The 24,701-nt window shown below is 46.0% G+C and overlaps 1 protein-coding gene across 3 annotated transcripts; it reads left to right on the top strand.

The window, feature by feature from the left end:
* The first annotated feature begins 537 nt into the window (after nucleotides 1–537).
* On the top strand, nucleotides 538–24,701 carry mapkbp1 (mitogen-activated protein kinase binding protein 1). Of its 3 annotated transcripts, none has more exons than XM_018688780.2 (32): nucleotides 538–969; nucleotides 6,326–6,417; nucleotides 11,365–11,427; nucleotides 11,584–11,641; nucleotides 12,035–12,205; nucleotides 12,290–12,427; nucleotides 12,551–12,733; nucleotides 12,943–12,960; nucleotides 13,893–14,053; nucleotides 14,344–14,542; nucleotides 14,627–14,767; nucleotides 14,850–15,058; nucleotides 15,160–15,251; nucleotides 17,731–17,856; nucleotides 18,105–18,175; nucleotides 18,569–18,690; nucleotides 18,836–18,911; nucleotides 18,990–19,101; nucleotides 19,226–19,289; nucleotides 19,390–19,518; nucleotides 19,700–19,821; nucleotides 19,900–19,940; nucleotides 20,061–20,213; nucleotides 20,289–20,423; nucleotides 20,636–20,763; nucleotides 20,847–20,974; nucleotides 21,064–21,252; nucleotides 21,335–21,416; nucleotides 21,592–22,070; nucleotides 22,199–22,939; nucleotides 23,264–23,349; nucleotides 23,704–24,701. In XM_018688780.2, the coding sequence occupies exons 1-32, from the start codon at nucleotides 850–852 to the stop codon at nucleotides 23,944–23,946; spliced, it is 4,872 nt and encodes a 1,623-aa protein (XP_018544296.1). In that variant the 5' UTR covers nucleotides 538–849; the 3' UTR covers nucleotides 23,947–24,701. The 3 variants fall into 3 exon arrangements, with proteins under 3 accessions (XP_018544296.1, XP_018544297.1, XP_018544298.1); XM_018688782.2 differs by lacking the exon at nucleotides 538–969 and adding an exon at nucleotides 5,425–5,844; XM_018688781.2 differs by lacking the exon at nucleotides 12,943–12,960 and having other exon boundaries at nucleotides 539–969.

Genomic DNA, 24,701 nt, shown 5'->3' with positions numbered 1-24,701 from the left:
AAGTCAGGACCCTGAACCGTCAAAGTAAAAGTACGGAATTGGAATGTTGATTTATCCTTCAAATACAGATTATTATAGATACACTTTCCATTTGTTTTTTCACTATTTATTCACTGTTTATTTGTTCTAAATAAATGATATTTAATCAAATTCAACTGACTCCACATGTGCTTTCAAAACTTTCAACATTTTAAATGAATAAAATCTTAATTTGAAAGTTTTGTTTGAGTTGTTCTGCAGAGCAAGTGTACATTTCCATCAAATAGAAATACTTATGTGAAGTACAAGTATCTCAGTTACTTTACTTAAGTAAACCACCACCGATTATTATGAAACAGTGTCTCTGTGGTTTAATATAAGAAAATAATTAAAAGCTGAGCTTCTATCAGTTGTGATTAAACACGTGATTAAACGTGATTGAACATGTTACTAATCCTTTTATTTTCTCTGTAATTAGAGGATTTTCATCAAGTATTTTTCAGAAGCCACCAGCCCGAGGTCCTTACAGTTTTACTGTGAAAAGTCAGACAGGAAGTCTCGGTGTGATGCCGCATGCGGTCTTGACGCTGGCGGTACGTCAGGATCAGTCCGGTTTGGCTCGTGTCGAATCTGCTGCGTCTCTCGGTTCTTCGCTGCGGCGGAGAAATAAGATGCGGAGCAGCGACGGAACCGGAGCCTTTGACCCTGATCAGTCCAGAACCAGACCCAGAGCCAGGCTAGCTGAACCCTCCGGCCCGGCGCGGCTCTACTTGCGGACGGCATGACCGCAGCGGCGGCGGCGGCGGTGGCGGAGAGAGAGCCAGAGTCCAGCCGCTGAGAGAGGCAGTTAGCCGGGCAGCTAACAGCGCGATGACCGCAGAGGGAAGCGGCACGATCCGCAGCCGCATCAAGAACCTGCTGCGCTCCCCGTCCATCAAACTGAGGAGGAGGAGCGGCGCCGCGCGGCACAAAGAAGACCTCGGCGACAAGGTGCGCACGCGCTTCAGCACACGCGCATGCGGCAGATTTTATTTATCAGCTGCTCATTAACCCGCTGAGATCGAGTCAATTAATCAGTGATTATCGTTTTTATATCGACTCACGTCACAGTGACACGTATCAGCTGGAACAGTCACGTGCTGATTTTAATGATCGATTATATCAATGATAAATGATCTAACTGTTAATTCAACCTTCCAACTAAATTTTCCATTTTACTCACTCCATAAAAATCAGACTTTATTAAAAGTCCTCGCTTTATCAGGACGTCTTATAAAGATATTTTTGTTAAAGAGGAAAAAAATGTTTTAATTAATAATTAACTTTCTGACTTTCTGGAATGTCTTCATTCTCCAATCACATCCTGTAAAAGTTCGTACGTCTCCACAATCTTTGTTTCAGTAAATCTGTCGTTAAAGCTCCAGTTTTCTCAAACCTTCCTCATGTTCTAACATTCTCCTTCATTTATACTATAACAATGGCAACAAGTTCTGTGTTCATGTTCTAACATCGATGTCTTTGTTTTCTAACATCGTCTTCGCGATCTAACATCTTTGTGTTCTAACATTGTCTTTGTTTTTTTTTGGTAATGTCTTCACGTTCTAATGTCTTGATGTTCTAACATCGTCTTTGTTTTCTAACATCGTCTTTGTTTTCTAATGTCTTGACATTCTAACATCGTCTTTGTTTTCTAACATCGTCTTTGTTTTCTAATGTCTTCGCGTTCTAACATCGTCTTTGTTTTCTAATGTCTTGACATTCTAACATCGTCTTTGTTTTCTAACATCGTCTTTGTTTTCTAATGTCTTCGCGTTCTAACATCGTCTTTGTTTTCTAACATTGTCTTTGTTTTCTAATGTCTTCGCGTTCAAATATCGTCTTTGTTTTCTAATGTCTTCGTGTTCCAACGTCTTTGCGTTCTAACATTGTCTTTGTTTTCTAATGTCTTCACGTTCAACATCATCTTTATTTTCTAATGTCTTCGTGTTCCAACGTCTTTGCGTTCTAACATTGTCTTTGTTTTCTAATGTCTTTGTGTTCTAACATCATCTTTGTTTTCTAAATCGTCTTTGTTTTCTACATCGTCTTTGTTTTCTAACATCGTCTTTTTTTCTAATGTCTTCGTGTTCTAACGTCTTTGTGTTCTAACATCGTCTTTGTTTTCTAATGTCTTCGCGTTCTAACATCGTCTTTGTTTTCTAATGTCTTTGCGTTCAACATCGTCTTTGTTTTCTAATGTCTTTTTTCGTCTTTGTTCTAACATCGTTTTTTTTTTTTTCTTTATCATCTTTGTTTTCTAACATCGTCTTTGTTTTCTAATATCGTCTTTGTTTTCTAATGTCTTCGTGTTCTAACATCATCAGGACAGCGTTCTAACATCGTCTTTGTTTTCTAATGTCTTTGTATTCTAACGTCTTTGTGTTCTAACATCGTCTTTGTTTTCTAACGTCTTTGTGTTCTAACATCGTCTTTGTTTTCTAATGTCTTCGCATTCTAACATCGTCTTTGTTTTCTAATGTCTTCGCATTCTAACATCATCTTTGTTTTCTAACATCGTCTTTGTTTTCTAACATCGTCTTTGTTTTCTAATGTCTTCGTGTTCTAACGTCTTTGTGTTCTAACATCGTCTTTGTTTTCTAATGTCTTTGCGTTCTAACATCATCTTTGTTTTCTAATGTCTTCGCGTTCAAACATCGTCTTTGTTTTCTAACATTGTCTTTGTTTTCTAACATCGTCTTTGTTTTCTAATGTCTTCGCGTTCTAACATTGTCTTTGTTTTCTAATGTCTTCGCGTTCTAACATCGTCTTTGTTTTCTAATGTCTTCGCGTTCTAACATCATCTTTGTGTTCTAACATCGTCTTTGTTTTCTAATGTCTTTGCGTTCTAACATCATCTTTGTTTTCTAATGTCTTCGCGTTCAAACATCGTCTTTGTTTTCTAACATTGTCTTTGTTTTCTAACATTGTCTTTGTTTTCTAACATCGTCTTTGTTTTCTAATGTCTTCGCGTTCTAACATTGTCTTTGTTTTCTAATGTCTTCGCGTTCTAACATTGTCTTTGTTTTCTAATGTCTTCGCCTTCTAACATCATCTTTGTTTTCTAATGTCTTCGCGTTCAAACATCGTCTTTGTTTTCTAACATTGTCTTTGTTTTCTAACATCGTCTTTGTTTTCTAATGTCTTCGCGTTCTAACATTGTCTTTGTTTTCTAATGTCTTCGCGTTCTAACATCGTCTTTGTTTTCTAATGTCTTCGCGTTCTAACATCATCTTTGTGTTCTAACATCGTCTTTGTTTTCTAATGTCTTTGCGTTCTAACATCATCTTTGTTTTCTAATGTCTTCGCGTTCAAACATCGTCTTTGTTTTCTAACATTGTCTTTGTTTTCTTTGTCTTTGTTTTCTAACATCGTCTTTGTTTTCTAATGTCTTCGCGTTCTAACATTGTCTTTGTTTTCTAATGTCTTCGCGTTCTAACATTGTCTTTGTTTTCTAATGTCTTCGCCTTCTAACATCATCTTTGTTTTCTAATGTCTTCGCGTTCAAACATCGTCTTTGTTTTCTAATGTCTTAACGTTCTAACATTGTCTTTGTTTTCTAACATTTAGAATCCTTGTGTTTAAAAAATGTTCAGTCATCTTCAACAAACAACTGAAGTTTATTATAGATGTTTCAGCTTCACTGCAGCCTACACACACACACTCACACAGACACACACACACACACACACACACACACACACACACACACACACACAGACACACACACACACACACACACACACACACACACACACTCACACTCACACACTCACACTCACACAGACACACACACTCACTCACACTCACACACTGTGCTGGTGTCGTTCTGCTGTGTTTGCATATTTCCCTCTCAGGCTGCAGATCTCTGCTGTTTTCAGTTCAGCTGGAAACAATAAAGAACCAGACGTCAGCTTCGGTCTCAGGATCCAGATCAGGTTTCTGTCAGACCTCAGAGCTGCAGCTGATGAAGTTATTGATTATTATTATCTGCTGATCGTTCCTCTGAGTTCAGTAGTGACTCCTGTGGTCTGGTTTAGCTGGTCCTGCAGGGTCAGGGAGAGTCAGGTTGTTCCTGTCTGTTTGTCCCCGTAGGGCCTCTGTCCGTCACAGTCGAACTCCCACAATGCTTTGTGTCGTGTTGTAAACATTAGCCCAGAGTCAGTGTGTTAACACTGTGTGTGTCCTGGTCCTGAGGACTGAGGACAGTTTGTCTGCTCTGAGGCAGTGGTTCCCAACCTGAGGCTCAGGGACCCCAAAAAGGGTCATGAGATGACTCAGTGGGTACAGAACAGAAAGAAGAGGGAACTGAGCAGCTGCAGCTCATTCACTGTAAAACTGCACTGAGCTCTTCATTTGAACATGCAACCCCCCTACCCTACCCCTCGCCTGAGGACAAACACTGACTGTGTGTTTGATCTGGTGGAGTCAGCTGGTCTGAGGTCAGCTTTTCCGATAGTAATTATCTCCTCAGACATCTCTGTACAGCACTACACTACTACCTGTACTACATGCACTGCAGTGTCTGTAGTATCTGCAGTATCAGTGTGAGTCTGTGTGAGTTGTGCTCATCAGTGAGTTCAGGATCCTGTGATCCTGACCCTGAGAGTCCAGACCTGAACCCAGCAGAGCTGCTGTGGACAGAGACATTCACACCGGACGAAGCCAGAACAACGGTCCAGACCTCCTCCTGAACCCTGAACCCAGGTTTGATCCACAGAGACCAGGAGACCTGGACTCAGGTCTGATCCAGTCATTAAATCCAGGGCTTCACTGACAGACTGTCTCAGTCTGTCTCAGTGTTTTCACATCTCATCAACTAAATATTTAACTAACTTCAGTTCAGAGTGAAACTCGTTTTAGTTTAAAGAGGTTTAATCAGACCAACAGAGACTCTGAGGACAGTTGGATCAGTTCCAGCAGGAGACTGGTTGGTTCAGTCTCTGGGTAAATATAAGACACAATGGGAACTTAGAGATGACACAGTGGGGGGGGGGGGGGGTTAAACTAGAAATGTTTCCAGTGTTTCTGTAACTTTTAAACTCCTGTGGAGGATTTCCACTCGGCCTGAATCCAGAGTTATTTTCTGGCAAATTACAGTGTTCAGAGCCGTCAATGGTGATTTATGTTTCCTGGCTTCGTGTCACAAACCCTCACTGCTGCTGCTGTTTACACCGTCAGCTGATCCCAGTAAATATCAGCTGGTTACTGTCAAAGCCAACAGGAAGTTTAAAGTGATAACATCGTTTCAGTGACTGCAGCTCCAGTTAAAACTTGCAGGAAGTTTTATTCCTGAGCAGCAGATTCCTGAGGGTCTGTGAGTCAGCTTCAGACTTCATACAGTCGGAGGCTCAGTCTGACGCCTCGCCGTGACTCAGCTGCGTTAAATAAAGTCAGCTGATTCTTCCTGATGTGTTTCATCAGTTTAATGTGACAGAGTCTCCTCCACTGAGAAACTGAGCTCAGAGATAAAACGAGTGAAAACATGAATGGAGTTTGGTGCAGGGAGAGTCATGTGAGAGGAGGACACACACACAGTACTGACTCAGTGCTGGAATTTGATGTTGTTAGCTTAGCATTGAGCTGCACAGCATTCCACTAAACCACAGCAAAGCCTGTGGATTACATGCTAACATGCTAACAGCCCCGAGGTTCACTGATAGCCGAGGAGAGAAAACCTTCTTTCTTTAGTGAAGATGACGACTGGAGTCTGAAAGTTACACCAGTTTCCTCTGGTTCAGAGACACTGTAGGATTAAACAGTCTGTTTGGACAGGAGACTCGTTAAGTCCAATGTCTTCAGGACACGTTTAGCATCATGGAGAATGAAGTAAGTTTGTGTGCTGTAAAAACATTTCTGTAAAATCAAGTCAAGCCTAATTATTGCAGTCTGTGGTTCTGAGCCCATCAGTTCCTACTGAAGACCTAAATCTTTAAAATTGCGTCCAAAAAACAACACACAGTTTTGACACTGCTGGTGGGAGGAGCGCAGGCAGGGAGTGACCCGACGGGTAGACTCAGATGGGTAGACTCAGGCAGAATTTACTTTAAGAAATGCTGAAGACCAGGCTTACAGGTGGGTGGGCAGGCAGGTAAGACACAGGTAGCAGAACACAGGTAATCAGAGTCCACAGCAGGTTGTTGGGTTCTTGACAAGGTTCCAATGGGGTTTCAAGGGTCACTGACGGGGGGTTTTCATCAGTTCCTGAGCTGGTTCCATGTTTAAGGAGTTTCTATAAGATATATTGGGGTGTTTGAAAAATGAATGACATTTCTCAAGAACCCTTTGACCCTCTGACTTTTGTCCTCAGGTGACCTTGGAGAAGGTTCTGGGTATCACGGCTCCAGGGAACCGAGCGCTGGCCTGCGACTCTCGGACTGGACTGTTGGCGTATCCTGCAGGGTGAGAAACGTGCCAATGCTGTTTGTCAGCAGTGAACTCAGGTCTCTCAGTGAAAAGAGTCCGTTAAAGAGATGAAACCTGAATTAATGATGTTTGAGTTTTTTGATCAGTGGTGGATTGTAACTAAGTACATTTACTCAGGGACTGTACTTAAGTTAGAGGTACTTTACTTGAGTATTTCCATTTTATGTAACTTCATACTTCACTGCATATTGTACTATTTTCTCCATTTATCTGAGAAATATAGTTACTAGTTACTTTTCAGGGTTTCAAGATTTTATATTAAAAATATGAATATGATACTACAATAATATAACACTATATAATGAGTACTTTTATTTTTGGTATTTAGTGTACTTACTTACTTTTTGTACTAATTTTTATATATTAATATATATATTATATTTTTATATAATTTTAATTCCTTTTTTTATTTTTCCTTTTACTTCAGTATCAGTCCAGATGAATGTGTAGAGGCTGTAAGTGAAGCAGTGAGTAGATGTTTGAATATGTTATATAATGATGTGAATACTGAGAGTTATTGTACCGAGTGTTCACAGTTGAGTTGATTGTAGAAACTCAGCAGATTAAACTGAGGCGACGGTCACTCAGCGGCTCAGAACTTTAAGGCTAATGACATGATCAGATTATCAGATTACACATCATGTGTTTAAAGAGGCAGCACACACACAGCACTGATATTTACCACGAGACACCGGTCTGCCACTGGATTCACCTTTGAGCAAGGCACTGAACCCACAACCACCTGGAGGTATCCTGGAAAAGCCCTGGAAGTTCAATGTATTTAGATCCTGAGGGAGTCTGAGGGCTTCTTTAAAGGTTGTGAAGAGGGTAGAGGGTGCCTCCGGGGTCACATGGGTTTGTGGTCTCTGAGTGGGTCCTGAGAATCTGTTTCAGGGGTATTTTATGGGGTGGGAGGAGGGTTAAGGGCCTTTGAAGAAGCATTGTTGGTTTGTTAAGGGTTTTTAAGGGGGTTGTAGAAATCTCTCCAGACTAAAAGACTGTGTCGTTTTTAGGTTGTTCAGGTCCGTCTAGGTGGATTTCAGGAGTTCTGTCATGGATTATTTTAGGAAGTCTGGGGGTTCCTTACTGAGCCCCAGGGTTCTTGCAGAGTTTGTTGGACTTTACGGGGTCACTTGAGCCTGACAGGGGTTTCACGGGTCCTTGAGGGACACTCTTTACTTTTTGAGGACATCTCAGAGATGTTGGCGGGTCCAGGATCACAGGTGGTTCATGGCGTTCTCTAATGGGTTTCAGTAGTCTTTGAGGGAGTTATAGGAGTGGTTAGGGGGTTTAAGAGGTTTCTTCTCAAGGATTTTTAAGGATTCTTGAAAGAGGTTTTGGATCTTCACTGGTCTGGGTGGGTTTTAGGAGTTCTTGAGGAGTCTCTGTGAGGGAGTTTCTCTTCATGTTGACAGTGTGGACGTCGCAGGGTGAAGCTCAGTCCTGTTCTGTAGGTTTGTCCTTCTGGTAAAGGTCAAAGTTGTGTTGGTTAAAGGTTAAAACGGAGTCAGATCTTTGTTGTTGAAGAGGAACTCAGAGGTCCAGGTACAGTTTTCCTTTAGAGAACTGGTAGAAACCATTAGAACCCATTAGAGATCAGCGTTGTTGAGCTGATGTGGACACACTGAACCTGAAAGACCAGATCTCAGGACTGAACAGAGACGTTTATTTAAATCATAAACAGACCAGTGAGGTCTCTGGCGGCTCCTGAAACTGAAAGTTCAGATGAAGAAATGTTTGTTTCTTAAACAGATTCAGTGTTTTCTCTTGGAAACAGAGTAAATCTTTAACATGTCATCTGACTGCAGTGACGCATAGGTGTATCTCAGGTGAATCTCAGGTGTTTCACTATGGCCAGCATCACCTGTGGCTGCAGCAGCTCAAACACTGACAGACGTCAAACAACACGTCTTCTCTGAGACGTGAAGATGTACGTTCACCTGAGGACATACCTGAGGAGGTACGGGGGCGTCCTGATGGCTGAGGGGTGACGGAGGGTGTCGTGTCAACAGAAATCAGTGAAACAACTTGTTTAATCAATGAGCTGACTGACTGATCAGAAACTATTTGATGATCAATTAATTGATTTATTTCTTTTTTAAACCTGCACTAACAGGACCAACCAGCAATGAAGGATTTCTGACTCGTGTCAGTTTGATAACAGGTCCAGGTTCATGAGGACGTGGTCTGAGTCAGAGCTGACTGTCAGAGGTCAGAGGTCGGCACGCAGCTCGTCCTGACACAGTTTCATTGTCTTGGTTGAGTCTGAGTTCAGAGGAATGATGGGAATGTCAGCGGTGGAAGGCATCGGGCTTCCCACCGAGCCATCCAATCAGCCGCGAGCCTGGGAGGAGCCAAGGCTGCTGATTGGTCTGAGCCGTCAGTTGGTTTGTGTTCGGGTCAGAAGATTCAGATTCAGTTCGCAGATGAACAAACGACTGTTAAAGACAGAGAGGGAGACTGAAGGGAAGTGGGTCAGTGGAGCCATGACGGGGGAGGAGGGGGAGGGTAGGTTAACGTATGTAGAGAGAGACTGATGCTTTGATTATTATATTTAATGATAAATGATCTGAGATGTTAATAAACAACAACATGTAAATAAAAACATTCATCTTCATCTAAACAGAATAAAGGAGAGAGAGAGAGAGACTCCTCCTCTCACTGCATCACTCTCTCCCCCCTCCTCCCTCCTCCCCCCTCTCTCTGCTGCATTGCAGATGTGTGTGTGTGTGTTTGTTTCATTCAGATTAATTATCAGATTCATTGATAAAGTGATCGTCAGTTGTTTTGAAGAACGTCTGAGCTGAATGACTCAGTCTGTGATGAACCTGCAGAGTCTGAAGCTTCAGGTTTAGTTTCATGTTGCAGTCACGGCTCATTGATCATATGACTGTGAAACAATCATGAGAGCAGATCAATCGTTCAGACCTGCTGACGTGTGTGGAGTTCATATCAACAGAGCTGCTTATTAACTTCCTTAAACTGATCAGTTCATCGATCAGTTGCTGCAGCTCTGCTAAACTCTCCCTGATGGTGAGTTCAAGAAAACTCAGACATCTGAGATTTGAGAATCAAAGTGTGGAGTCTGATGTCTGCTGAGTGACAACACAACACTGAGATGTCGGAGTGTCCCTGAACACAGCAGCAATAAAGCAGATGAAGAAGTTTCAGGTCTCTGCAGGTTTTTATAGAAACTGATGGAGGTGGATTAACAGCAGTGTGTGTGTGTGTGTGTGTGTGTGTGTGTGTGTGTGTGTGTGCGCGCGCGCGCGTGTGTGTGTGTGTGTGGCTGACTGACTCAGCATCCAATTATATTCTTCCTCATCAACACACACACACACACACACACATACACATAATCCTTGTGTGAGTCATCAGGCTGACAGTGTGTGTGTACAGTGATCAGTAACTGTGCTCTAATCAATATTTTTATTAATGTAAACATACTGTGCTATGGTAGACTGTGAGGAACAAACTCAGACCTGGAGGATCTTCAGGTTTTTAATGCTTTGTCCTTATGGGCCACCGTACTCTGGTAGTGATGAATATACAGAGAATTAGCAACAGCTCTGCAGACCTGCAGCACTACTAGCATCTTTTAGCATCATCTAGCATCTTATAGCGTCTTTTAGCATCATCTAGCATCTTATAGCGTCTTTTAGCATCATCTAGCATCTTATAGCGTCTTTTAGCATCTTCTAGCATCTTATAGCGTCTTTTAGCATCTTCTAGCGTCTTTTAGCGTACTTTAGTTTGTTCTTTTGATTTTTCTCAGTCTGTGAAAACTGAGATTAATTATTATTAAGTTTAAGATGTTTAGTTTATTAAAGGAACAGTCCAACATTCATTAAATCATCTCTGTGTGTCAGAGTCAGGACATGCTTAGCTTAGCTTAGCTTAGCCTGAAACTGAAACGTGTGTTTATCTATTTTAATGTTGTAATAATCCAGTAAAGCTGATGTTCAGAGCTCGTCTTCTGAGGTGAAGAAAACCCAGACCAGGATCAGGTGTCATGAAGAGGATCAGCGCGTCAGACATGTTGTTCAGGTGAAATCAGATCTTTCCCCTCCAGCAACCAGCTCCAACCAATCAGCTGCAGCCACTGTGACCAAACTGTCACATGATCAGAATCTGTTCAGGTCTTCAGTCCTGCTGTGCCCCTTTCTCCTGCTCCTGGTCTCAGCTCTCACCTGAAACTCAAACCTCTGTCCTCTGATTGGTTCCTGCTGTTCAAACAGGATGATGTCAGCTCACCTGTGACATCATCACCTGTTTCTGTTTGTACTGCAGAGAGGTCAAAGGTCAGAGAGAGCTTTGATGTGACACCTGCAACACCTGGACTGATCTCACATGCACAGAGAAACACAAACACACACACACACACACACGCACACACACACACACACACACACACACACCTCCCTCTGTAGTTAGAGACAAACAAAGACCAGGTCCTCTCTTACCTGTCACCTGGTAACCATGGTAACCAGGGTCAGGACCTCTGGAACTCACCTCGTCTGTCAGGATGTGACCTTTAACCTGTGACGGTGTGTGGGCTGATGGGAAATGACCCAGACTCAGACCCAGACCCAGACCAGGACATCGGCAGCATCAGGTCAGATCAGACTTTGAGATCCTGATGGAGCAGGATTTAGGTTCAGACTTTATTCTGTTGCTTGTTTGATCTCTAGCGAAGCATCATGGGAAATAAACTGACTGCAGCTGTCAGATCAGGAGGAAATATTCCCTCTGAAACGTAGTGGAGTACAAGTATAAAGTAACTTGAATGGAAATACTCGAGTAAAGTACAAGTACCTCAGAATTTCAGTGAGACAATGCACGATAAACATGATGGTGTGTGTGTGTGTGTGTGTGTGTGTGTGTGTGTGGTGTGTGTGTGTGTGTGTGTACGTGTACGTACAGGTGTGTTGTCGTCCTGCTGAATCCTCGGAAGAACAAACAGCATCACATCTTCAACAGCTCCAGGTAAGAACTGATCAGCCAATCAGCTCTCAGCTCTGAAACACATGACATGACATCTCCCATGATTCATAGCAGTAGAACAAGGTTAAACTGTAGGAGGCATCTGATAGCCAATCGGAGACAGTGCTGTTGTCATGTGACCTCTGTGTGTGTTGACAGGAAGGCGATCACCACATTAGCGTTTTCTCCAGATGGGAAATATGTGGTTACAGGAGAGGTGAGTCTGAATCCGAAGCGGTCTGATCCTGATTCTGAACTCTGGTTTCTTCAGCTGTTCCTCTGACTGATCACAGAACTGAACCATCTTCAGTTACAGTCTGTAGACTGATGAATCTCTAAACTGTCTGAGATCACTCTGAGACTCTGCCCCCCACCCTTAACCTATTAGCCTGTTTTAGCTTCTTAGCTTCTTTTAGCATATAGCATCTTTTAGTTTCTTTTAGCTTCTAACCTCATTTAGCATCTGTTAGCCTCTATTAGCTTCAGTATTTCCTGTCTAGTTTGTTCTCTTGGTTTTTCTCAGTCTGTTTAAACGGTCAGTAGTTTATGATGTGGAGTTCATTAAAGGAACAGTCCAACATTTATTAAATCATCCTCTCTGCCCCCCCAGAGCGGTCACATGCCGGCAGTCCGGGTCTGGGATGTGTCAGAGCGTCTTCAGGTCTCTGAGCTGCAGGAACATAAATATGGCGTCTCTTGTGTGGCATTTTCTCCAAACGGAAAATACATCGTCAGTGTTGGATATCAACACGACATGATGGTCAATGTTTGGAACTGGAAGGTACCTGAAAGTAACTGAGTACTCTTACTGGAATGCTGTACTTGAATAAAAATAAGAGGTAACTGTTGTTGTTGTGTTTGTCAGAAAAATGTCGTCGTCGCTGCCAATAAAGTTTCTAGTAAAGTGACGGCCGTCTCCTTCTCAGACGACAGCTCCTACTTTGTTACTGCCGGCAACCGCCACGTCAAGTTCTGGTACCTGGATCACGCCAAGACCTCCAAGGTTCAACTGTTCCCCCCCTTCACCTGTTGCCTTCTCACCTGTCACCCCTCTCACCTGCCCCCTTCTCACCTGTCACCCCTGTCCATCAGAGTGAGCTGCTGATGACTGTGTGTGTGTGTCCAGGTGAACGCCACCGTCCCTCTGCTGGGGCGTTCAGGGCTGTTGGGAGAACTCAGGAACAACTTCTTCAGTGACGTGGCATGTGGGCGGGGCCGACAGGCATCCTCCACCTTCTGCATCACCTCCTCTGGTCTCCTGTGTGAGTTCAACGACCGACGCCTCCTCGACAAGTGGGTGGAGCTCCGGGTGAGTCAGAGCTGCCTACTGCTCAGGAGGAGGACAGAGCCTCCTCCTCTGCTCTTCTCCTCCATCTTTAATCTCAGCAGTAACAGAGTTAATCAGACAGGGACCTGAAGGGGTCACAGAACTAGTTTCTCCTGTGTTCAGTGAACGCCTCTCTTCTGTATGAATCTAATCTACCTCCTCCTCCTCTTCCTCCTCTGCTTCCTGTGCAGAGAGTCGACTCTGCCTCAGTAAGTTGTTGTCATCGTTGTCTCACCTGGACTCACCTGGACTCAGTCTCTTCAGCCTCAGACTAGGCTGAACTGACTAACTCAGACACGCCCACTTTATTCCTCTCACCCCATTGGTCGGTTTCACAGCACTCATAACAACTGTTCTCTCTGATTGGCTGAGTGACACATCACCGTTCACCTTTCCCACTTCACAGAGGACCATGAACGCAGCATCAGTCACCTCCACCAACATCAGCATCTACTCAGACAGTATCAGTACTGCAGTATGAGTATGTAGTACTGCAGTACTGCATCAGACATTATCAGTACTGCAGTACTGGCTGACTCAGACAGTATCCGTCTTGTTCCAGATAGAGCAGCAGCTCTGAAACTCTGTCTCTGTGTGAATCTCCTCCCACCAACATTCTCTAACTTCATTTACATTTTCATTCTCAGACACAAAGAACAGACACGTTTGACAGAAAGACGTCAGCTCCACCTCCACCTCCAGCTCCACCTCCAGCTCCACCTCCAGCTCCAGCTGCTGTTGTCAAACAGCTGATGAATCATGAGCTGATTAACTAATAAAACAGATCAAACCACAGCTGTTTGTAGTTTAAAACCGTAGAAAACTCAGACTGAGGCTCTGGGTCTGATTGTGACTTTTATTTTGAAGGCTTCAAATGACAGGAAGTAGATCTGAGTCAGGTCTACAGACCAGCTCCTGTCTGAACCTGAACCTGCTCAGTCTGTAGTCTGAACTGAGCAAAATTCAGTCTCCTCCCCCTCCTCCTCCTCCTGATGAAATCCTTCACCTGTCCCAACTCGTTAAGATGACAGACAGATGAACCGCACATTCACATGGTGTCCTCATAACTCAGCAGTTTGAGTCCAATACACTGAGTTGATGTGATGCTGACTCATGTGTCTGTCCACCTGTCTGTCCTCAGACGTCTCAGGCCACCTGTCTGTCCGTCACAGATGAGTTGATCTTCTGTGGTTGTTCTGATGGGACAGTTCGAGCTTTCAGCCCCCTCAACCTGCACTTCCTCTGCACTCTGCCCCGCCCACACTCCCTGGGAGCTGACATCGCCAGTATGGTGGACGCCAGGTAACACACACCTGACAGGTAACACACACCTGACAGGTAACTCACACTAATGTATCCTCATATAACACGTTCAGATCCAGATCCAGATTTCAGTTTCTAACTACAGGTTCAGACTCTGACGGCAGGTCTCAGTCTGGTTGTTCCTCTCAGGTCAGCTGACCTCTGGACATGTAGTCAGTTACCACGGAAACCACAGAAACATCAGCTGGGTTTTATTTTTAGTTCCATAATCCTCCAGCAACAAACTCACCCCTCCCTCCCCACTCCTTCCTCCCCCTCCTCCCCCTCAGTCAGCTGTTCTCCTGCAGGTCAGAGGCTCGATACCCAGACACAGTGGCGGTGACCTACGACCCCACCAACCGCTGGCTGTCCTGCGTCTACAACGACCACAGTGTTTACGTCTGGGATGTCAGAGACCTCAGAGACCCTCGTAGGCCGGGAAAACTGTACTCAGCCCTCTACCACTCGTCCTGTGTGTGGAGTCTGGAGGTCAGTGAGTGTTTCTGTTACAAATATCATGTCCTGGGATTCAGAAACAGTCCAGGTGAGCACCTCCTGCTCTGTCTCCTGCAGGTGTACCCAGCAGGAGGAGGAGGAGGAGGAGGTGAGGTGCATCTCCCCCCCGGCTCCTTCCTGTCCTGCTCCTCAGACAATACGATCCGACTGTGGAACATTGATGGACACAACGTTCTGAACAGGAACATCCTGAGTCACGTAAGACAACACACACAACTGTGCACCTGTCCTACACCTGTACACCCTCCTCACCTCTCCATTCTCTGACCTCTGACCCCAGGACCTGCAGAAGGTCATTTACGTTGATGATAACATAGCGACGCTCCTGGACACAGAGAGCGTCACCATAGCCGGCGGCAACGCAGAGAAGGCGGGGTCATCGGGCTCAGAGGGGCAGCAGACCGACCAGAGCAGGGCGGGCATTAGGACACTGAGAGTCAGTCCTGATGGACAACACCTGGCTTCTGGAGATCGCATGGGGGTCCTCAGGTGAGGAGGGGCAGGGGTCCAGGAAGACAGGACAGGAAGAGGACCACTGAGTCAGTCTAATGCTGTGTGTGTGTGTGTGTGTGTGTGTGTGTGTGTTGTAGGATCCATGATCTGGACAGTATGGAGGAGATCCTGAACGTTCAGGCTCACGACTCAGAGATCCTCTGCCTCGAGTTCTCCAAACCAGACACCGGTGAGAAACTACACACAACTACACACAACCACTCACAATACACACAACTACACATGTCAATAAACACAACATATAACAACAACACAACAAACATCACGTTATATGTATCAAAATATTTACATTCTGTTTACACACACAATAAAATAAGTAAATGTAACATTAATAAAACACAACATCTGAACAAACTGATACTTGTAACACAAAATATAAACACAACATACAGTGGTGGAAAAAAGTTTAAATATTATCATGAAATATTTGGGGGAAAATTTTTGTGTTTCAAAAGGTGTGGCTGCGTTACAAACAAACAAATACAACTGATATTTTTTTGTTTATTGTTTACAAGAAAAACTAACAAAACTAAATTCTTGACAGTTTCAATATGTCATTTCTCAACATTGTCGGTATCAAAGTCAACAAATACAGAGAATGTGTTCAAAACTGAACAAAAAATAAATAAACCATCACAGCATCAAATTAATATTTAGTAGTCCTTCCATTAGCACACAGTAGAGCTCTGATCCTGGCTGGAATGATCCCCACGAGCCTTTCACACTGTTGAGGGGTAATTCATTCTGCCTGAATTACTGCCTTTAATTCTTCTAAATTCTTTGGTTTACGCTTTGAAACAGACCTTTTGATAATCCACCACAGATTTTCAGTGGGGCTCATGTCCGGGGATTGAGCTGGCCACTCTAAGACCTGGATACAGTGCTCCTACAGCCAAGTTCTCCTGGGCCTGGATGTGTGGCAAGGAGCATTATCTTGTTGAAACATCCAGTTTTGACCTCGACTGAACAGTGCATGTGCAGAAGGGAGCATGTCGGTTTTGAGAATGACACAATACTTGGCAGAGTTCAATGTGCCATCACAGACAGTGAGATGACTCATGCCTCCCCAAACCATGATACTGCCTCCACCATGCTTGACAGTTGGTACTGTACATGCTGGAGATAAAGCTTCGCCTGGCCTTCTGTGTACCCTCACATTATCAGGAGGAGGATAAAGCTGGAAGCTGGACTCATCTGACCACAGATCTTCTTCCAGTTCCTGGCTGTCCAGTTCTTGTGTGCTTGGGCCCAACGACGCCGGGCTAACGTCTGTCTCTCATTGATCAGGGGCTTCTTGGCAGCCTTGTAGGACCTTAAGCCATGATCTAAAAGTCAGCCACGTACAGTGCGGGTGGAACACTGGACACCAGTTTGGTTTGACCACTGCTGCTGAAGCTCCTGTGATGTCATTCGGTGGTTTTCCCTGCACATGCGGATCAGGATGTGGTCATTTCTTGCTGAAGAAACCCTTGAATCCCCAGATCTTAGTTTGTCTTTCAAGCTTTTGGTTCGTCTGTATTTCTGCAGTGTATCCAACTGCTGAAGGACTCCATCTGCACTTCCTGGCTATCTGGCGGCAGCTGTACCCTTCCTGGCTGAGAATCTGTATCTTCAGGCGTGTTTCCTGTGTTAGGTTCTTTGTTTTAGCCATTTTTGTCTCTGAAGAACTTTTAAATGTGCTGGCTTTATATAGACACGAAGCACGACAACAAAATTTGTGTCTTTTGATAAAAAGCACGACCTTCATTAGTGGATCAGTGGTACCACAATGACCCAATACTCCAAATTTCTTATGTATGGAACCAATGAATTTTAAGTTTTTAATGGCTTTTTTAGGATTTGTTTAGTATTTCACAAATGCATGGGGTGTCCGAAAACTTTTTTCCACCATGAACCGACCACCTCCACCTATCTGTGACATCACAGGTGACTCAGCCAATAGGAGATCGGACTGCAGCTCCCATGAGACAAACATGAGTCAGAGTCCGAGTCCGAGTCCGAGTCCGACCACCGAGGACTCTGATGTCCATGTTTAATGTGTTACTCTGATCCTGCCGTTTACACATGAAGCACACAATTAAACATTAAATACAATCAAAGCTGAAAACCAGATAACACACTCACCTGACAGTAACACCACCCAAAACACAAACTTCAAATAACTTTATTTAAACTTTATTAATCCTCAGTTCAACAAAAACACCTCAATAAGAATAAAGCAATACTGATACCACAGTGCAGTGAACAGAGCCACTAAACTCCATTAACACACACACACCTCATTAACAGCAGGAGTGACATCACTTCCTGTCAGTGTAACCTTCTGAATGATCACATGAATGAAGCTGTGACTGATTATTGGTTATTGATTATTGATTATTTCAGACTGGTTCAGTTCAGACAACAGTGTTAGCTAAACTCCAGCTGAAGCTGCTCAATGAAAAGTCAGAGGATCAAAGTTTGACTAATTGTAAAGTCAAACACTCCTGACCTGAGAATAAACCTCTGTGTCCAACAGGAAAACTTCTCAATGTTTCACAACATGTTTCTAATGAAAAAGAACAAACAGAAATAAATAAACATAAACGTGTGTGTGTGTGTGTGTGTGTGTGTGTGTGTGTGTGTGTGTGTGTGTGTGTGTGTGTCAGGTCTGCAGTTACTGGCCACAGCCAGTCGGGATCGTCTGATCCACGTCCTGGACGCAGGCAGAGAGTACAGTCTGGTCCAGACTCTGGATGAACACTCATCTTCCATCACAGCCGTCAGGTTTGCCGGTCAGTCTCCACACCTGCCTCCACCTGAGAACAGACAGGAAGTAGAACTAGCTTTAAAGACAAACGCCTGAGTCACTCAGTTACTGTAGTCTACGACAATGTTCTCATGTTACTTTGTACTCTGAGTTAGGTTGTCACTGACGTGTCTCCTGAATGATCAGTCCTACCTGGTTTATTGATCCTGTACCTGAGGTGTTTACAGGTGAACTTATTGACCTCTGACCTCATCCTCTTCCTGTGTCCATCAGCCAATGAGGGGAAAGTGAGGATGATCAGCTGTGGAGCCGATAAGAGTGTCTACTTCCGCACTGCTCAGCAGGTGAGAGCTACACCTGAGTGACTTCAAAGCAGGTGTGGACAGGTGGTGTTCTGTTAGCTTCTGACTCCTGTTAGCTTCTGTTAGCTCCTAGTTCTGTTAGCTTCAGTGTGAATGTTTGAACAACACACTGATCTGATGGTTTGTTATCAGTTTGTGTTCATTGATGATAAAGTTCTGATCAGATTTAAATGGTTCACTTGCTGAGTGTGTTCCTCATTCAAAGAATCAGAGTCTGACAGGAAAACGCTAATCAATCAATCAATCAATCATTAGAAAGTAAATATGTTTATTAACCGGTGGTGTCTGAACCGGAATCTGACCTCTGACCTCTGAATTCCCTCCTCTGTTCCATCCGGGTCTCCTCTTCCTGTTGTGGCGGTGGCGTGTGGTCAGGTGGAGGGGGGGCTGGAGTTCACTCGGACTCATCACGTGGTCAGGAAGACGACTCTGTACGACATGGATGTGGAACCGACCAGGAAGTACGCAGCAGTGGGCTGTCAAGACCGCAGCATCAGGTAACACACACCTGAGTGAGGTCTCTCACACACACACACACACCTGTCTGACTCAGGTCACACACACGTGTCTGAGGCATGATATTAACTGATATTAACTGATATTGATGATGATGAAGATGACAGCTGTGTTTTGTCTCTGCAGGATCTTTAACATCAGTAACGGGAAACAGAAGAAGTTGTATAAAGGTTCTCAGGGAGAGGACGGCACGCTCATCAAGGTAGGTCACTACCGTTATCATGGCGATGTGACAGGATGGGTTACACAGGTGTGAACTCTTCCTCCTCCTCCTCCTTAGGTGCAGATCGACCCATCAGGTCTCTACATCGCCACCTCCTGTTCAGACAAGAACATCAGCATCTTCGACTTCTACTCTGGAGAGTGTGTGGCCTCCATGTTCGGACACTCAGGTCAGTACCACACAACCAGAACCACAACCAGAACCAGAATTAACACAGCCTCCAGAGAATGAATGAATCTGTCTGAGGGATGAAGGTGTTAACCCCCCCACCTCCCCATCCCCCTATGTCTCAGAGATCGTCACAGGTCTGAAGTTCAGCAGTGACTGCAGATACCTGATCACCGTCTCTGGAGACAGGTGAGTCTGGCCTCTGATTGATTCTCACTGCAGATCAATAAACATATTGATCAGTCAGTTAAACTGTTTCCTCCTGTGTGTGTGTGTGTGTGTGTTGCAGCTGTATCTTCGTGTGGCGTCTCAGTCCAGAGTTGACCATCAGGATGAGGCAGAGACTCTCTGATCTCCAACCTCCTGCCTCCACTCACAGCTCCCAGAATGCACCTCAGCAGAGAGTGGTGACCCTCAGGTGAGTTCCTGCTGAGTCTCTGATCAGTTACAGAGAAACTGGTGGAAATGATTTGTTTAACGGTGTCAGAGTATTGATCAGGCTGTAAACTGAAGTTTGACCCAATCAATCAGTCAATCAATGAATCAATCAATCAAAGAAACTTAAAAATAATTGTCTGTCTGTCGTTCTGTTTGAGCAGCAGGGAGGTGTCGTCTCCTCGCGTCGTCACCATGTCATCTGACAGCGACAAAGAGGAGGAGGAGGAAGAGGAGCTCAGCTGTCCTTATATGGTCACAGCAGGAAACCTGGAGGAGGAGATAGGTATGTTACCATGGTGACACATCACACAGAGAACCAGGTGATGAAGAAACTCTGACAGTGTGTGTTTGTTTCCCTCAGATGAAAAGATGAACTCTGATCTCTGCAGAGACGACGGGAAGGTCAGAGGTCGATTCTCTGTGTCTCTCTCATCAATAATCAATTCTATTTATTATTGATCAGTCTGCAGTTGTGTGTCAATCAGATGTTACCTTCAGGTTCAGGATGTTTGTGTTGAACAGGAAGTGTCGGGGGGTCGACTCCCCCGCCGCCGCTGGTCCAGGAGGACGGGCGGCGCTGATGGTGTCCTGATGGTGAAGTCCATGTTGGACCTGAGACTGCTGGACTCGTACTGTCCTGACAGACAGGAGGAGCAGGGCGGGGGGCAGGAGGAGGTCAGGACACCACACACACACACACACACATATCATGTGAACAAACTGTTAATGTTATATTTCCCTCTCTGAAAGATGAAGACCCACCCCCTTGATGTTAGCCCCACCCCCTGCAATATGAGGGAGAGGAGTCATGGTGTGGAGGCCGGGCTTCGCAGGACCAGTCAGGAGCTGGGGAGCACCATCAGTCTGCAGGTCACCTCAGCATGGGTAAATCACTTTAAATTAAAGGGTCACTTACTGGGTTGTCCTGAGTCTCAGAGTCTTCTTCAGTGATGGAACCAGGCTCATCACATGACCTCAGTCACATGACAATTGATTGTCGCTCCTGTTTCTGATCACTGAAGTAGACCATGAGATACGGCTGAAACCTCCTGAAAAAGCCAGTGAGTGAAGAGCAAGTTGTGCCTCTCTCTGTCCAGGTGGAGGGCAACGAGGCGAGGACCAGTCAGAGGCCAGACTTCATCCTCCTGTCCAATCAGAGCCCAGACAGGGAGGATCCAGTGCTGTATCCTGACCAATGGGAGGACAGAGTGAGCCTGGCAGGCAGGTAGGACAGTTTCCCACCTGCTGTCAGGATTTATTAACAGTGTGTGTTCACCTGACCCTCTAAACCCTGCCCCCTGCTGTCAGTGAGTTCCAGGTGAAGGAGGCGGGTCCTGCCGCTGCAGGTGGACGACAGGACAAACCCAGTCCAGACAGCGGCTGCTCACTGGGATTCAGCTCCAGACTGTCCAGTCCAGACAGACCTGCAGGAGACGGTGAGACTCACCTGTCAGTCACATGTCACCTGTTAATCACCTGTCACTCACCTGTGTAACTGTCTGACTGTTCCACTCTGGTCTCTCAGACTCTGAGCCCACTGAGCCTCTCAGTGTGGACGGAAACTCGTCTGAGCTGGAGATAGAGGAGGAGGATGACGAGGACGGAGGAAGAGGTGCAGGTGCAGGTGGAGTGTCTAAGCAGGTTCCTCAGACTCCGGATCAGGAAGCTTTCCTGAAGGAGCACTTTGTCACCCTGGCTGACCTCTCAGCCTCAGGTACCACCAGCACCACCTGGTCTCAGTCTGTGTGAATCCCTGAGTCCTGAATGTGTCTCAGTAACAGATGTTGTGTTGACAGGAAGTCCAAGCAGAGCGTCTCACAGCTCCAGTGAGAGTCTCAGCATCTCCTCCAGGTTTCTGTCCCAGAATCCAGCTGGAAGGTAAAATATCAGATCATCACCTGAACAGGTTCAGAGTCAGAGGCAGCTGAGGGTTTGGTCATGGGTCAGGGTTACCAGGTATCGGTCCAACATCCTAGTTCTGTTGAGGTCAGGATGGTGATTCCTATTTTTCTCTCCTTTTTCATCCATTTCTTCTTTTTCTTCTTCTCCTCAGTCGGGCCGTGTTGCCCCTCCCATCTCGGACCAGTGGGGGAGGTGGGGGAGGAGGAGCAGGGGAGGCGAAGGCCCGTCCGCTGGTCTCTGAGGTCCGACCTCTGATGGAACAGAACCAGAACAGGACCCAAGACAGGAGGGTCTCATGGAACCAGGACCAAATCCAGAGTCAGGACCAGACCTCGTCACTTCAGAACCAGATCCAGAACCAGAACAACACCAACCTGGACCAAGCTCAGCCTTCTCAGGTCAGGAACCAGATCCAGCAAGGCACAGGTCAGCTCCATAGCCGGGCTGAGGGCGAGGAGGCCTCCTTGGCTCTGCAGGCCCACCGGCCCTCTCCTCTGAAGAAGAAAGCTCAAACAGCTTTGGAGTCCAAGAGGAACCTGGGCCCGACGGCCCGGGCTGTTGCCTCCCATCTGAACTCCTCCTGTGGACTCCGGAAGGCTCAGTCAGTCCACAGCCTGCTGAGTGACACAGGTGATACTCCAGACCTTAGAGTAAAATTATGACCCAAACAAAACACAAAGACTTTTGTCTTAAAGGACTTCAGTCTTTAAAGACTTTAGTCTTGAAGGATTTAAACACCTCTTCACTCTCTCCCTCAGGTGACCCCTCTCTCTCCCAGTTGACCTCTCGTCCGTCCAGAGAGATCCCCCCTCAGCTACTCCTCCCCCCTCAGCGTCCCACCACCCTTCCCTCCTCCCCCAGACGTCCCCCCTCATCCATGTCTCTGCCCCCTCAAAGACCCAGCCCCGCCTCCCCCAGGTCCCCCCAGCAGGAAACAGCGGTCACTCCGTCTGCTGCCGCCACACCAAGGAAGTCTTCATCCTCGTCCTCGACTCCGTCAGCACCACGCTCCTACATGAGTCCCACCGCCAGCTCCATGGCCAAGATGTCCCGCTCCGTCTCCGTGGGCGATGGCCTCAACATCGAAGAACCCGCCGAGGATCCCGCAGTGACATTGTCGTCGTCGTCAGCGGTAACCACCTCCTCTCAGGTCAAAGAGACTCCACCTCCTCTGGTTGCCATGGTACCCTCCAACACAGCTCTGGCCACGCCTCCCCACGCCACCGTCGTCCCTGTTGTCGCCGCTGCCTCCTCGTCTTCTGGTAACCAGGCAGCCAACCCCTCTCGCAGTCTCCAGGCTCGGGTTCCCGCCAGCAGCAGACCACTCCCTGACAAACCCTCCCTCGCCTCCTTCACGCCATCATCCAAGACCGCCGCCACCTCTTCGTCTTCCACGTCTCGGCCTCCTCCGGTCTCTGTCTCCCCCCTGACTCCCCCCCAACAGGAGGAGGAGCCTCAGACTCCTGCAGGAAGCGGTGCAGAGCAGAGGGATGACACAGGTTTGGACTCTCCACCTCCTCCTCCACCTCCTCCTCATCCCTTCATCCTGTCATCTCTCCGTCTGGGCTCGGGGCTCTGACTCTGCCCCTCCTCCTCCTCCTCACCCTCCTCTTCATCACTGCACTCCTCCTCCTCTCGCTCCCTCCTGACGGGTGAGACGTTCACTGCTCTGTGTCGAATATCGTCTTTTTCTTTATTGTCTCCTTTTCTGTTCTCGTCCTCCTCGCTCCCTCCATCGTATCAGACGTAGGTTTAGGACACAGACTCAGCTGAAACAGGTGATAGAGTGACCTTAACTTCTGCTTCTCTCTCTCTTTATGCAGACCAGCCAATCAGTGTGGAGACCTGCAGAGCTCTGACCAATGAGCTGCAGAGCTGCTTTAAGAGAGCCACACACCTGTACAGGAAGGTGAGTGAAGGTTAAAACAGTGAATGTGTTACTGGCTGATGTGAGGCGTCCATGTTTGTTATGTCATAGCTGTGACATCACTCTGCAGCTCACAGGAAGTCACATGATCACTATGTTCACCTGCTCTGGTTCTGCTCTGGTTCCTTACCTGTTCAGAGCATTAAGACCAAATAAAACTCGATCTGATCCTGAGTCAGTACCAGCTGGTTTTCAGGTGTGATCTTTGACATCATCAGTGGGCGTGTCCTGTTCTCCAGTTTAGACAGAGTGATGAGGTGTTAGTTTGGGCGGAGCCTGAAGGAGCAGAGAGTTTAACCTTTGGTCTGACCTCACCTGTCTCTCCTCCTCCTACAGGTGAGCGGCTCCTCCACCGATGACTCCACCCCTTACCAGCGGCAGATGGCTGTCCTCCTATCAGACGCCTTCCAGGCCATGAGGGCGGAGCTAGACTCCCTGCCGCTCGGAGAGCCGAGCATGCTGGGAGGAGAGGGAGGTTTGGGAGGAGTGGGGGAGGTGAAGACGGCGGCTTTGCTGGAGGAGTACTCCCTGCTCCTCCTGCAGGCTGTCCACCGGAGGATCAACACCACCTCCTCCTGATCTAACTTCTTCATGTCTTCCCTCTCCTCCTCCTCTTCTTCATCTCCTCCTCCTCCCTCTTCTCCTCTTCTTCACCACCACCTCCTCCTCCTTTTTTCCTCCTCCTCTCATCATTTTCTCTCTTTCTTCTCTTTTCCTTCTCCTCCTCCTCTGCTCTAAATCCACCATCTCCTCCTCCTCCTCCTCTCTCTCTCTGTCTTCTGTCTTGTTTTTTATCCTTCCTCCTTCTTGTCTTCACAGACGAGGGATCTGAAGCCATTTTGATTTTTATTCTGAAAACACTTTGAATCATTCGACTCTTTTATAAAAGTTTTTTCAGACTTGAGGTTTCGACTCCTTTTCATTCCTTAAAGTTCAGATTGAGCAAATGGCAGCTTCGGTGTCCCGTCAATCTGAAGGATTGTTTGGATTGGATTGATTATTGATTATTGTTGTAAACATTGATGTTAGACTGTAAAGACTTTTTAACGCAGAAAACAGCAATATGAGACTTCCTGTCACAGTTTGAACAGACTTTATTTTTCAGTTGTTTGATGTAAATTTTCTTCCCTGGTTAACAGAGACTTCCCGTCGTCACACTACTGACTCACCTGTCCTCACCTGACACTGACAGGAAACTCTGATGGTTTTAGTCTTCACCTGTTTCTAATGTTGGTTTTTATAATTGTTCTTAGAGAAACTCTTCAGGGTTTGTTGGTTTCTAACCGGTCAACGTTTGTGTTTTTGTCTAACTTTAATAAAAGTTTGAGACTTGT

This window comes from Lates calcarifer, unplaced genomic scaffold (assembly GCF_001640805.2).
Source record: "Lates calcarifer isolate ASB-BC8 unplaced genomic scaffold, TLL_Latcal_v3 _unitig_2006_quiver_642, whole genome shotgun sequence".
In the NCBI taxonomy this organism is placed as follows: Eukaryota; Metazoa; Chordata; class Actinopteri; family Centropomidae; genus Lates; species Lates calcarifer.
The sequence above is the reverse complement of the archived record's forward strand: the minus strand, read 5'-3'. Positions and strand labels throughout refer to the sequence as shown.

Excerpts from the sequence above, each read along its gene's own strand:
- mapkbp1 (XM_018688780.2), top strand. The coding sequence starts at position 850 with ATGACCGCAGAGGGAAGCGGCACGATCCGCAGCCGCATCAAGAACCTG. Across the intron at positions 19,519-19,699 it reads CAGAGAGTGGTGACCCTCAG|CAGGGAGGTGTCGTCTCCTC; the intron begins GTGAGTTCCTGC and ends CTGTTTGAGCAG. Across the intron at positions 19,941-20,060 it reads TCTGCAGAGACGACGGGAAG|GAAGTGTCGGGGGGTCGACT; the intron begins GTCAGAGGTCGA and ends TGTGTTGAACAG.